The sequence below is a fragment of the Opisthocomus hoazin genome, chromosome 7, assembly GCF_030867145.1.
Source record: "Opisthocomus hoazin isolate bOpiHoa1 chromosome 7, bOpiHoa1.hap1, whole genome shotgun sequence".
Taxonomy (NCBI): Eukaryota; Metazoa; Chordata; class Aves; order Opisthocomiformes; family Opisthocomidae; genus Opisthocomus; species Opisthocomus hoazin.
The window spans coordinates 63,111,205-63,123,395 of NC_134420.1; the positions used below are offsets into that span (position 1 = coordinate 63,111,205).

The window sequence follows — 12,191 nt, forward strand, 5'->3', positions numbered from 1 at the left end:
CTGCCCTGCTTGCTCAGCAGTTCCTCCTCTGAAGGACTTTGTATGCCAGTTACTGTCCTGTCTAGTCTAGGCACTGAAGTGTGAGTGCGCCAGCTGTAAATATTTTAAGACAACTAAGGAGCAGGACCGATCAATCTAAAAAAAATTCTTACCTTGTAAATGACTGTTCTATATCATGCTGAGAGGGCTCGGCATCAGTAATTTACTCTTTGTTCCTTGGCTGGAGTTGGTGTGATGGCTTCTACTAAATGTATCCTCTCTTCCTGTTAGTCTTAGACAGCTCGCAGAAGAGAGTACTGAAAGTATAGATGGATTTTCTTTATCTGACTGTCCTTTGGGGAGCTGCAAATTCTGCTGAGTTTCACCTAAGACAGTTGTGCAAGAATCTAAGAGAACTTGGGACCTCTAAGCAACTATCTTGCTGTCACAGAATTTCCTGTGTACCAAAGCCACCTTCCTGCTGCCTCCGTGTTACTGCTTCCATAATGTGGTGGATGTTTAATTTTCTTTTGCCTGAACTCCTTGTTTTAATATTCTCATTTGTGTTGCAGTTGGATGCAAGTGATTCGAGCTCCAGCAGCAATCTTTCACTTGCCAAAGTTAGGCCAAGTAGTGATCTTAATAATAGCACTGGACAATCTCCTCATCACAAAGTTCAGAGAAGCATATCTTCTAGCCAGAAACAGCGGCGGTACAGTGATCATGGTGAGCAATTCTCATTTTCAGTGTTGCAGAATATAATGACTTCTAGTTCTGTTTGGTTTCTGAATTTGTGTCCATCCCCTGAAGGTAAGGAGGATTAAAACAGTGTAGCTCACAGCATTGTGGTTAAATAATTTACTGAATAACTATTTTATTTTAAAATTGGTTTTGTTATAAAGCCTTTAAAAACAGCTATTACAGGAATGCTGAATACACCAACTTAATTCTCTTACTCTGCCTTGTGTTGTCCCTTGCATTCCTGACCATGCTGGGAAAGTGTTGTTACACAGATTGAAGAGAATGTTGCAGCTCCCTTTTTCATGAAAAGCACAGCACTCCTCCCCCATGCTCTTGTATGTCTCTTCAGCTTTTGTTTTCTTTTGACACTAGTAGGTCAGCTTGTGTCTAAAACTTGAAGAAATGTCAGTTTGCCAATATTTCTTGTTTCCTGTTTCCTGAGAGTAGTGTCACTTGATTGTCCTGTGGGAATTAAATTTCTAAAGGTCGGTGACTCAGACAAACTGAGAACGCTTCTGCCTAATGAGTGTGCAAGATAGCAGCTTAGGGTTTTCTAAATATCTTAAACATCTTTCTGCTCAGACACTAATTCATAAAAGGAGTCTTTGTTTGGGTCTAATTTTAAATACCTCAAGTGCATTCAGAGGTTGCTTTCCTTGGGGATTGCCCTGGGATGACGGTTACTGTGTTTTGTGATGCTTTTTAATACATTTATAAATACATATATGGTTGTATATTTTATATATGTTTATATGTATTTTTGTATGTGTGTGTATATACACACACTTTTTGATTAATTGTTATTAAAACACTAACTACAAAGTTGATTTATCTTGATGTATCCTCTTCTGAGGAGCTGTAATTGAGACAGCAGAAGACATAATCCTGGCATTCCCACAGGCTTTTCCCGGTGTCCGGGAACCTGTTAAAGCAAGAGGGAGCTTGGGCCTGCGGAGGGGGCTGCCTCAGTCTTAGATGTGCTGGAGCAGCTTTCTGTCCTAGCGCAGGCAGGGAGGCTGGTGGCAAACTGCCACTGCTCCTGGGCTGCTGGTGGCCAGGGCTGTGTCATCAGGTACCTGTCTCAGGAGCCCGATTCTATCAGAAATCAGCTTGAACAGTGTATGCTAGCTTTGTGCTGATGAAGGATCATCTGGTTTGAATGAGTCAGTTACTTGTCAAGTGTCCTTAAGATGACTCTAAAGGGTTTTTCCTAGCCAGTCAAACCAGTGTCAGTAATGAAACACCAGAAGCCTCCATTAAATTCGTAATTCTTTTGTGGAATTCAAGTAGTATTCTCACCTAGAAAAGTTTTTGCTTCTCAGAATATTTTACTGTCTTCTGAAATACGTGTATTTCACAGAATCACAGAATGGTAGGGGTTGGAAGGGACCTCTGTGTGTCATCTAGTCCAACCCCCCTGCCAAAGCAGGGTCACCTACAGTAGGCTGTAGAGGACCTTGTCCAGGCGGGTCTTGAATATCTCCAGAGAAGGAGACTCCACAACCTCCCTGGGCAGCCTGTTCCAGTGCTCCGTCACCCTCAGAGTGAAGAAATTCTTCCTTATGTTCAGACGGAACTTCCTGTGCTTCAATAAAGCACTTCAATAATTTAAATAATTACCTTTTTGCAACTCTGATTCCCGGTGTTGTTTTGATTCTCATGTGTGAATACATTTCCATTGTAGTGAAAAATAGCTGCGGAACTCCTGAGAAGAAAAAGCCTTTTCCTGTTTCTTTTGTTTGTTTGTTTATTTAAGCTGGACCATCCATCCCCTCGGTAGTGGCATATCCCAAAAGAAGCCAGACTAGTACTACAGACAGTGACCTCAAAGAGGAAGGAATTCAGTCGAGAAAATCCAGCAGTAGTGCAGTTGCAGGAAGAGGAATTGCACCAGCTAGTCCAATGCTTGGAAATGCCAGCAATCCCAATAAGGCTGATATTCCTGAACGTAAGAAGAGTTCGGCTGTTCCTAGTGTAAGTAAAACTGCTTATTTATCAAAACCATGAAATGTTGTTGAGGGGTGGAAATGTTAAAGCTGTGATTTATCAGTGGTGCTGATTCTACTTTTCGTTCATCAAAAGTAAATACAGGTATCTGATGCTGTTGCCTTTTTTCCCCTGCGTCAGTCAGCTACTCAAGTTACCTCTTAATATTCCTGAAGTAGTTAGTAGGTGTCAGTAATTAGCACTAGTAGCTGTTAGTCAACAGACATAATTTGGATATTCAAAAATCATTTTAAAAAAAGAAACTGAACCCAAAGGCTGTCCCCTGAAATTTTGTATGAGTTATTTCTGATTTCACGAACTACTTGTCTGTGGCCTCTGTACAGAAGAATGAAATCTAGTTTTATTATCTGTTTTTTTTAGTTTCTTATGTGTAAGGCACCACCTAATCATTGTTCTCAAACAAGCTATTCCAAGTCATAGTTATGTATGTTAAGATTATCAAAGTGTAGCTTTAAAAACTGTTCGAAGGTGTATTTCAAGCTGTATTTAAAAGCAGTGTGACTGGCTTTTGTCCTTGTGGGCTTCCCCTGCCTGTCCCTAAAACTTAACAACAACAAAAAAACCACACTAGTGAATTTACAGAGTCAAGCAGTAGGCAGTGTGCCAAAAGAAAGAAAATCTGTTGTTCGCTTTAGCTGTAACTTGTATACTCCGTGGTGCCCCCTCTGAGGCAAAGTTGGAAATCTGTTTTTACATAACTCCTTAGTCTTGTAACAGTTAATTTCTAAAACTTCGGGATTTTGTGTTGAAAAACTTCCTTCTTTTCAGAAGAAGTAACTTCCCAGTGCTTTATGCAACTTGTAATTAAGTGATTTTTGGTTTTTTGTTGTTTTTTTTTTTTTTTGAAACTTGTCCCACAAAGCTGTCATATTTGGTCATACACTCAGCACCATTACTTACAACAAATGAGAACTGAACTTCCTGAGCTCACAGCTTTTTGACAATCTGAAGCAAAAAGTAGTAAAATAAGATTTGTTTTACTTGGTTGGCTCTGTATTGTCATTTGGCTCAGTGGCTGATAGTGACTTGGCTGGAGGATTTCAGGCAAAGAGGTTCCTTGGAAAACTGCCTTTTACTGTAGCAGCTGTTATTCATCAATGTGAACGAGAGCTCATGATTTTGGGGGACCATTTTCTGATTTTTGTGGTCACCTGCCCTTTCCCTTGGTTTTTGATCAGTCCATGAACCATTCAGATTTTGTTTTTTCTTACCTGACAGCTCTTTAGCTACTGAGACTCAAAATGGTAGGATAGTCAAGTCAGTTTTGTCCTACATTGGACTTCAGGCAGTATTGTGTAGTGCCTTATTCGAGAGCTTACTATCACAGTTAACAACATATTTTACATTTGGTATCTTTAGTATTTTGATCTGCTATTCTACACCGCTCCCAGATCCTGGGGATTTAATGTGGTAGTCTTATTTCAAATTTTGTGAAATTTGAGCTCGTAACCATAGGATACTCTTCTGTTCTGATTCACTGTGCAGCTGATCCAACTGATCTTTTACAAGCCGTGGTACAAGGTGGTGAACATGGAATCAGACTTGTGATGTCACTCAGTTAATTAGTGTTTAAAATTGTCTCTGTTTATAGCTCTTCATGCCAGCCAGTGCAAACTCTTTTTTTTTCTTTTTCTTTTTTTTTTTTTTCCCCTGCTGTAGATTAGTCTTTTGCTTTCTGGCTATTGGGAACGGAGGGAAGCACTGGCTTTTTACACAGCTCCTGGAACTGATAAGGGAGTTTTATTTCTTACAGTATTGACATGCATCTAGGAGGAAAAAAAGGGTGTTGGAGTTGCCATATTATCCTGAAAAAAGTTTGAGGTGGAGAGAGTTTGTGTTCTCACTGAGCACCTAAGTCCTCAAATCAGTAATATGATGAGAAAATCACTGAAGAGAAAGAAAAATACTGTTTAAAAACTATTATTACTTTGACAGATACAGTGAGAGTAGTAGAACTGGTCCTTGCTAGAGACCCTTAGCCAGTTGTGTGCTGCTCTTATTAAATAACAAAGCTTATAAGCATGCACTTAAGGATAAGAGTTGTGTTTGTAGAGCGGATAGCTAAGTCTGGCATTGGAGTAAGCGGCTCCAACCTGTACTTGTGAAGTTGACAGAGCATTTAAACACTTGCAAACTAAATAGTTCTGTAAGCTGGACAAGTGCACATCAAAAGAATCTTCAGGTTCATTGGGCAAATACCAAATTAATAACGAAAACCTGCGACAGGGGTTACATAATTAGCAGCAACTAATAACTCCTTGTTTTAATAAGTCCTTGTTTATTACTCACAGCTTCCTGTTTTTCCTCAGTGCTTGTAATAAGGCTACCCCAGAGCCCTTAGTATAGTTCAAGAAAACTGGAAGAGGAGAGTAGATGGTATGTTTTTAAAATCCTTTAGGACCGAAAAACATACTAGTGCTCTTAAGTAAATAGATTGGTTCATTGTTTTAGTCAGAAGCTGATCCTTTGAAAGTTTTTCATTAGTCCTCTCCGTGGTGCCTCTTCATGTGAAAATAGCCTGGCGTAGCAGTGGGCACAAGGCTCTCTAGGAAAAGAGGAGGACTCTGTACCGCAAATTCATCCATCGTGCTGTGGTGGATGGACCTTGTGCCTATGGTCAGAAGTCTCAGCATGGGCTTTTGCAGTGTCAACACCTGCAGAGAAGGCAGACAATGCCACCAGGATGAATTTAGCCAGCTAACCCCAACCCTGGGGCCTGTCATTCCATTGGGGAGTGTGGTGCTGTTGACACCAGTTTCAGGCTTCCTGTGCTGTGCCCCTGTGCAGTTTAGTCATGTCCAGAGATTGATAGCCTGCAGGTTGGTTGAACAAAAAAGTTGTAGCTGAAGAATTTCCTTGATGGATCATGAAAGGTTGCACGCTGAAAAGTCTTAAAGGCCCCAAGACCAAGACTGTGTTCTTGCTAAAACTGAAATTGGGAAGATTGAAATGCTTAAATCTCCTCTCACAACCTCTGAAATCTGAGAAAAGTGTACAGATCCTTCTGTCTTTGTGTTTCGGAAGAGCTGGGAAAGTGCATCTTTAGAGTCCTCTGGATTTCAGATACTAACACCAAAACTTGTCCATTCCCAAACCTGAAAACACATAGTCTTTAAAGTTTGATCCAGCACAGAGACAAGACATCACCTTACATTTTAATGTTATGTGGTGTCTTCTCAAGGGAACCAAATACTTAATATTCTAAGGGAGCGGGTGGAAGGAAGGAAGCCACCTGTTATTGTGCGTATTTCCCACCAGAAAAACAATGTCAGATGTTCTAGGTGCTTCATTCTCTAGTATGTTCAGGAACACAGAACAAAATGATATGCAGATATTAATATGCAGTACTTCAATGTACCATTGGTTTGTGAGGGCTCCAAAAAGTGGCTTGCACAGCGTGATGTCTCAAGAACATATAAACAAAACTTAGTTAGGTGCACAGTTTCATTGCTAGCAGGTTTAGTAAAGAGAGGGGAGTTTGCGCAATGACAGATGTCAGAGGAAAGCAGATCAATGGTTTTTGCTGATGTTTGGCACATGCCTATCACCAAGGAATATCCAGTGAAGAATACTTGAGAATCCTTGACAACTACATGCATCTTATGATTTAATTAATAGTTCTGCTAATCTAAAATACTTGTGATACTCTTTGTACTTTTTAACACCAGGACGTTGGGCAGTTCACTCTTTCATTTTTATTTGCACATTCACAAGAAGATGTGTAACAGGTCAGCACTCTTTTAAACAGGGAAGGTGGCTTCATTGTTAAATCTGCAACTCGGGGATTGCATTGCTTCAGACTCCCTGTGTGGCAAATATTTTGCCTTAAGGCACTGGAGGAGCTTTTGCTGGTTATTGAGAATACTCCACTTTAACAGTTTTATTTCAGGTTCAGAAACAAAACAGATTTGGCTACTCTCCTTTTGTGGTTGAACTAGTTTTTTCCTTTTTTTTTTTTTTTATCCTTCTTCCCGTGATTCTGTGACCGTTTATGTGAACCTTTTCTTAGTGCTATTTTTAAAATCCGCTGAATTTCCCTTGTCTACCATAGCAGTAATTCTTCAAAGAACTCCAAAAGGTTAGTTGAGCATGAAGTCCCCTGCCTGATTCTTAGTGGCCATCCCTGTTCAACATGTGCTTATCCAGGTGCTGACCAGTCATTCCCTTAAGCTAGCCTCCTCCAAGACTTTCCCCAGCAGTGATGTTTAAAGTTAATAGCCTATTTTGTTTCCTGCTTTGCCCCGTGATCCTTTTCTTTAAAGAAAATTTTTCAAGGTTTTTTTCCACTTTCCAACCATGTGCAGTTTCCTGTGTTATGTTCTTGGGGTGGGGGAAAAAAATGTAAGGCTTGCCGGCTTTTACTTCCTCTACAGCCTGGGGGTGCATGTTTGTCTGGACCACCATGTTTTTCCTACAGTAATTGCATCTAACTTTTTATAATTCTGTTATCTGTGAATTACCTAGCTTCTCAGTCGTTCCTGGAAAATTGATCGCCAACTTGGGCATATCTCCACCCTCTTTCTCTGTAAAGACAGAGGCAAAGTAATTCTATTTCTTTTCTCCCCTCTAAAGTAAGGTCTGTAGTTTAAGTTCCCCTGGTTCTCTTGTCCTCAATGTATTATGCTTGTATTTAAATGTATTTTTTCCAATGTCTTACTAAAATTCTCTGCAATTTGTCTCTTTAATTTGACTTATTCTTCCCTGGTTTTAAAACTTGTCTAGTGTTTTATAGTATTTTAATATTTAAAAGTCCATGTTTACTTTCCTACTGAATTTTACCACATTTGTTTCTTAAGTCTTTGCTTTTCCTGTCTTGTTTTAAGGGTATGATTTTAACTTAAAGGAAAATTCTACAATCTACAAGTGGTAAAGTATTTCAAAAAATAGGTGAGAAAGATACGGCCATACAGATGTAGACAAATGCTATACATGCTGAGAATTCGTAATTCAGAACATTGGTAATTATAAGTGATACTAATTTTGAGCCATCAACATAAAGTACAAGAACAGCTTGTTAGAATTACATTTTTCTGATTGCATTATTCCTTAAAAATACTGGAAGGTGTTTGTGTATTAACTTATTTAGCTATTGTAAGTTTTATAACTGTGTAGAACTAGCATGTAGTAAAACAGCCTTCAATTATATGTAGACTTAACCCCAGAAAAGCCTTTTTGTGGGGAATAACAAGCCTATGTTTTTTAATTGTAGAATAATACTGCCCCCGGAGCAATGACACGGCGCAACACATATGTTTGTAGTGAAAGAACCACTGCTGATAGGCATTCAGTGATACAAAACGGCAAGGAGAACAGGTATATGCAATGTCTTCCTATGGTGTATGTCCCTTGTCTTCACATTTCCAAAAAATTGTGATGCCTAATTTAAAAATCAGTAATATGCTAGTATAATTCGTAATGAAAGGTGAGTACACATCTTTGCTTATGGAGCACGTGTAAGTATGTTGGGGTTTTTTTCTATGCATAATTCATGCAGTCTTTATACTTAGGATGTAAAAGGGAGTTCCCGATTTCTGGTGAAATACATGTCCTATTTGTACAGCCTACATCTTTAATCAGTTGTTAACTCCTGTGGCCAACCAACATATGCTTGCAGAAGAGGCTTGTTTAGTGTCAGACTACGAAGTCCATCTCTCTTGGGCCATTCTCTTTTTACATTTCGCTTGAAACTGTACTTTGGTATTATTTGGAATGCTGTTTTTTCTGCAAAGTCTGAGGGAGAAAGTAATTTTTTTGATGAAATAGTAATAGGCCATTGTCTTGGACTAGTAACATTCCTTACCAATATCCTTGTAGTGTAATTGCCTTCCAGTATTTACACCTCAAGAAGGGAAGCACTGATATCTCCATATTCTGAGTGAAAACAGAAATAACAGGTTTCCTCTTACTTTACCGAATGAAAGCCTGACTAGAGCATGCAATGGAATTGGAGTCACCCCGCTCATGTGCCACATCTAGTGTCATCGTTCCCTGTGTACCAAAGGCTGAGGAAAGATGTAGAAAATGAATAGTTAACGTAGATATTAGATGTAGAGTAATACTTGTGTAGAATAGCACCACATTTGGTGGCTGGCTGAGGTGTTCTAAGTTCCAACCAACTGTTCTTCACGGAATGTTATTGGTCTCAAAAGCTGTTAACATTAAGTAAGTTGACCGCTGCCAGGAGAGCGCCCAGATAGCTAGTACTTAATAAAAATACTTAAGCTTGGAGGAATGTGTACCTCTCTCCTACTCTTCCCAATTGTCTCCACCCCTTCCGAATTTTATGGTGTATTGTAAAGGGTGGGAAGAGAACAGTTTTCTTCTAGCTCGTGTTGAAGCTTGTGAAATACCTGCCATTTATTGCACGCCATTTTTCACTTTTCGGCAGTTTATCAGGAAGAGTGGCGAAGTTGTGATGTTGAATGGAAAGTCTGTCTGTCCCTTGTTTTGCTCCTGGACCCTAGGGATAAAAAACATGATTTTGACCCTGTCTCTTCCTCCTAGCTTTCTGCAAACTGAAAGTGATTAAGGAAAAAGTCAAGTATAAGTTTGAAGAGTGCCAAAAGTCTATCTGGCCAGCTGGGCCTGCAGTCAACTCTCTTGTGAAGTACAGCACAGCTATTTGGTACTGTCTCTTAGTGTGTCTCTCTCAGCCTTCATTGGTTAATCCTTGTTAATGTTACCAAGTTTTAGATTAAAACTCCCAATCCTTTCTTTGATTTGGTATGTTAATAGCTATTTTTTCTTTCCGAAATCTCTTTGAAAAATGAATCTTTCTATCCAAAGTAGTTTTCGTCAGATTTGTCACCTGATTTCTTGGGGTTTGTTCATCTGTAATATCTTTGCAATATCTTGTCTATAATTTCTCTATTAGCTACTGTTTACTAGAAATGCTTGGGATTCAGATGTCGCCTTAATTGAGGCATAACTTCATACTCCTAAGGAGCTGTCTTTTGAAGTTGTTACTTATTCTTTTGTCCCAGCTTTGAGTTTCTCAGCAAACTGCTGCCTTTCTGGTTTGTCAAGTATGGGCATTAAGCTCAAAGTTAACATTGAGTAGTACTTGGCAACTATATTAATTCTGTTTCATATCCATAATTGGTGTCCTAATGTAATTTACCTTTTATTGTCAATATGGTATCCAAACATCATTTGCTTATCCTGCAAACTTAGTCCTATTTGGGTCATTTGAAGTGTCTGAGCATTTATATTTTCATTGTCGGGGGGGATCTTTGTAGCTTTTCTTGCGTACTTTTGATTGCTGCTTTCATTACTCTTTATAGAGAGTTAAAACAAGAAAAGATGAGACTGTATTGCTAATTGTTCTACAGTTGGAGATTTCACATTGTCTGAAATGCTTCAGTGCTAAACCACATTCGTTTTGGCACAGTTTCAGAATTACTGTGATTTGGCACAGAGTTCAGAATTTATGTCTGAGTATATTTTGTTGCTGAAACTGGGGAAAGGCTGGACTGATGACATGAAATGGAGAGACCTTTAATGCAGGCTAAAAAAAACATGGCTATTGATGGGACTGGCTCTTCAGAATGAGTTCTGCCTGCCTTCCAGGTGTTTCTGTAGTGTCTCTAATTATTCTACTCTCAACTTGGCAGAAAGTAACTTTAGAAACTTGTAGTGTTTTTTCTTCTGTGAAGCAAGATCTGAAATACAACCTGGGCTTCGTATAAATCCAAGGTTTTGTTAAAAATGCTTTCTGTGCTCTTGAAATGTCTGTTGGTGACAGATGTTGAAGACAAGAGTAATCACTACAAGTGATTTGTTACAGATTGGATTTTAGCTTTTCCATAGCCAGTCAGATACTGCCTGTGACCAAGTGAAAACTTGAAGGATTTGCCTTAAAAGGCAATATGGTCACATTTAAAGTCTATTCTTTCTGTAGAGAAAGTGTTAAAATGTTGCCTGTTCTGTTTTTATCTTGCACGTTGAATTCTGAGAAGGCACCATTTCTGAAGGCATGGAAGCTTTGAAGACTCAATAGGCAGCTAGTCAACTGGACGTTGGAGAAAGTAGTCTTGAAGACCCCGTGCCAGACTGGTACAAGCAAAGGGTTTTTAAGTCACACATCCCTGCTTTAATGCATTGTGTGGCTGACACAAGCATTCCACTGGAGATGACTCTGTTGGCTTTCCTCCAAAGCCTGAGCATTAATTAACACACTTGGGGACTCATGAAACACTCGTCATAATGATAGGCAATTGCTTAAAAACATTTGTAACAAGTGATTTACAACAGCCTCAGATTTTTAATAAGGCTTGGCACTAATTGGTGACTGTTAGCTCGCTGTTTCTGTGTTCCCAGGCTAGTAATCCAAGGAAGCTGATTTCTAGCAAAGCTTCAGGGGAAGAGCTGTAAATGCTTTAATATGTGCTCTGATACCTTATTGATACCTTTAGCTATCACATCTTTGGAGGCAGATGACTAAATAAAACTTGGGTCTAATGTGTTGTAAAACTAGATTCTTTCTTCTTTGTCTGTTGCAACAAATGGAGAGGAAAAGGGCTAGAAGTGCTTGGGAGGCTAGTGACCAATTATTTGGGGATTACTTGACTTCAGGGTATTGTTTTTGAGATGAATGTTCACTTCCTTGCAATTTCTGAGTACCCTGGGGTAATGTAAAAGCTGGGCTATGTGGCAGGCTTCATTGCTGTAATGCTTGTAGTCGGCATCCTGCTGGATTCAGCAAAGAGGTGCATGCATGACTCAGATGAAGTTTTGTAGATTCTGAAAAGTTAAGAACAAACAGGAGTAGATTTTGCTAACCATGTTAGCCAGCAGTTCTGATGTCTGAGCTGTGAGGTGTTTTCTACCAGTGCTTTGAGAGCTAAGCCCGAGGGGTGGGTCAGCTGGTACCTGTAGCTGGACTGGCATTCTCCTCGCCCAAGTCTGACATACTAGAATGAGATAACAGGACTTGAATTTCAGTATGTGTAACCATGAGATAACTTGGAAGTGATCATGCAGTGTCATGAAACTTTCACTGACAATTACTGATTTCTTAACCCCAGATGATATTTCTGAATTACAGTTGCCTTACTTTTAAAGCAAACTTAAGATGAATGATATATGGTGTGGTAGCCTGAAAGGCCGGATACATCTTGTGGCCTCTCAGTTTCCTCACGTCCTTATCGTTACTAGGTAATGTGAAGGCTGCAAAGAGTATTTTGGCCCAAAGAAAGAAATAGATTTCATGCTCCTATTTTAACATATTATAGGGCTGGCAGCTTACTGGCCATTCTGCTAAGATAGCACTGTAGACCATTCCTTCAAAGCCTGAATGGTAATTTGGAGAATTTAAGGTTTATGGCCAAGCAATACGAGATGCTCTTCAACAGCCATACCTCTTCCTTTACAGAGCACCCAGCATTATTCATTGCCTCTGAGGTGTACAGGTTGATTAATAGTAATGTTTTTGTTTGGGCCTCTCTGGACTTGTGAAAGATCGT

At 39.5% G+C, this 12,191-nt stretch overlaps 1 protein-coding gene across 12 annotated transcripts in view; it reads left to right on the plus strand.

Annotated features, from left to right (window-relative positions):
* Positions 1 to 12,191, plus strand: part of MARK3 (microtubule affinity regulating kinase 3) — a 66,305-nt gene that overhangs the window by 40,494 nt on the left and 13,620 nt on the right. For all 12 annotated transcript variants that reach the window (XM_075426625.1, XM_075426618.1, XM_075426622.1 and 9 more), the window contains 3 exons: positions 552 to 705; positions 2,477 to 2,694; positions 7,937 to 8,040. In XM_075426625.1, coding sequence (XP_075282740.1) covers positions 552 to 705; positions 2,477 to 2,694; positions 7,937 to 8,040 — 476 coding nt within the window. The remainder of the gene's footprint in view (positions 1 to 551; positions 706 to 2,476; positions 2,695 to 7,936; positions 8,041 to 12,191) is intronic.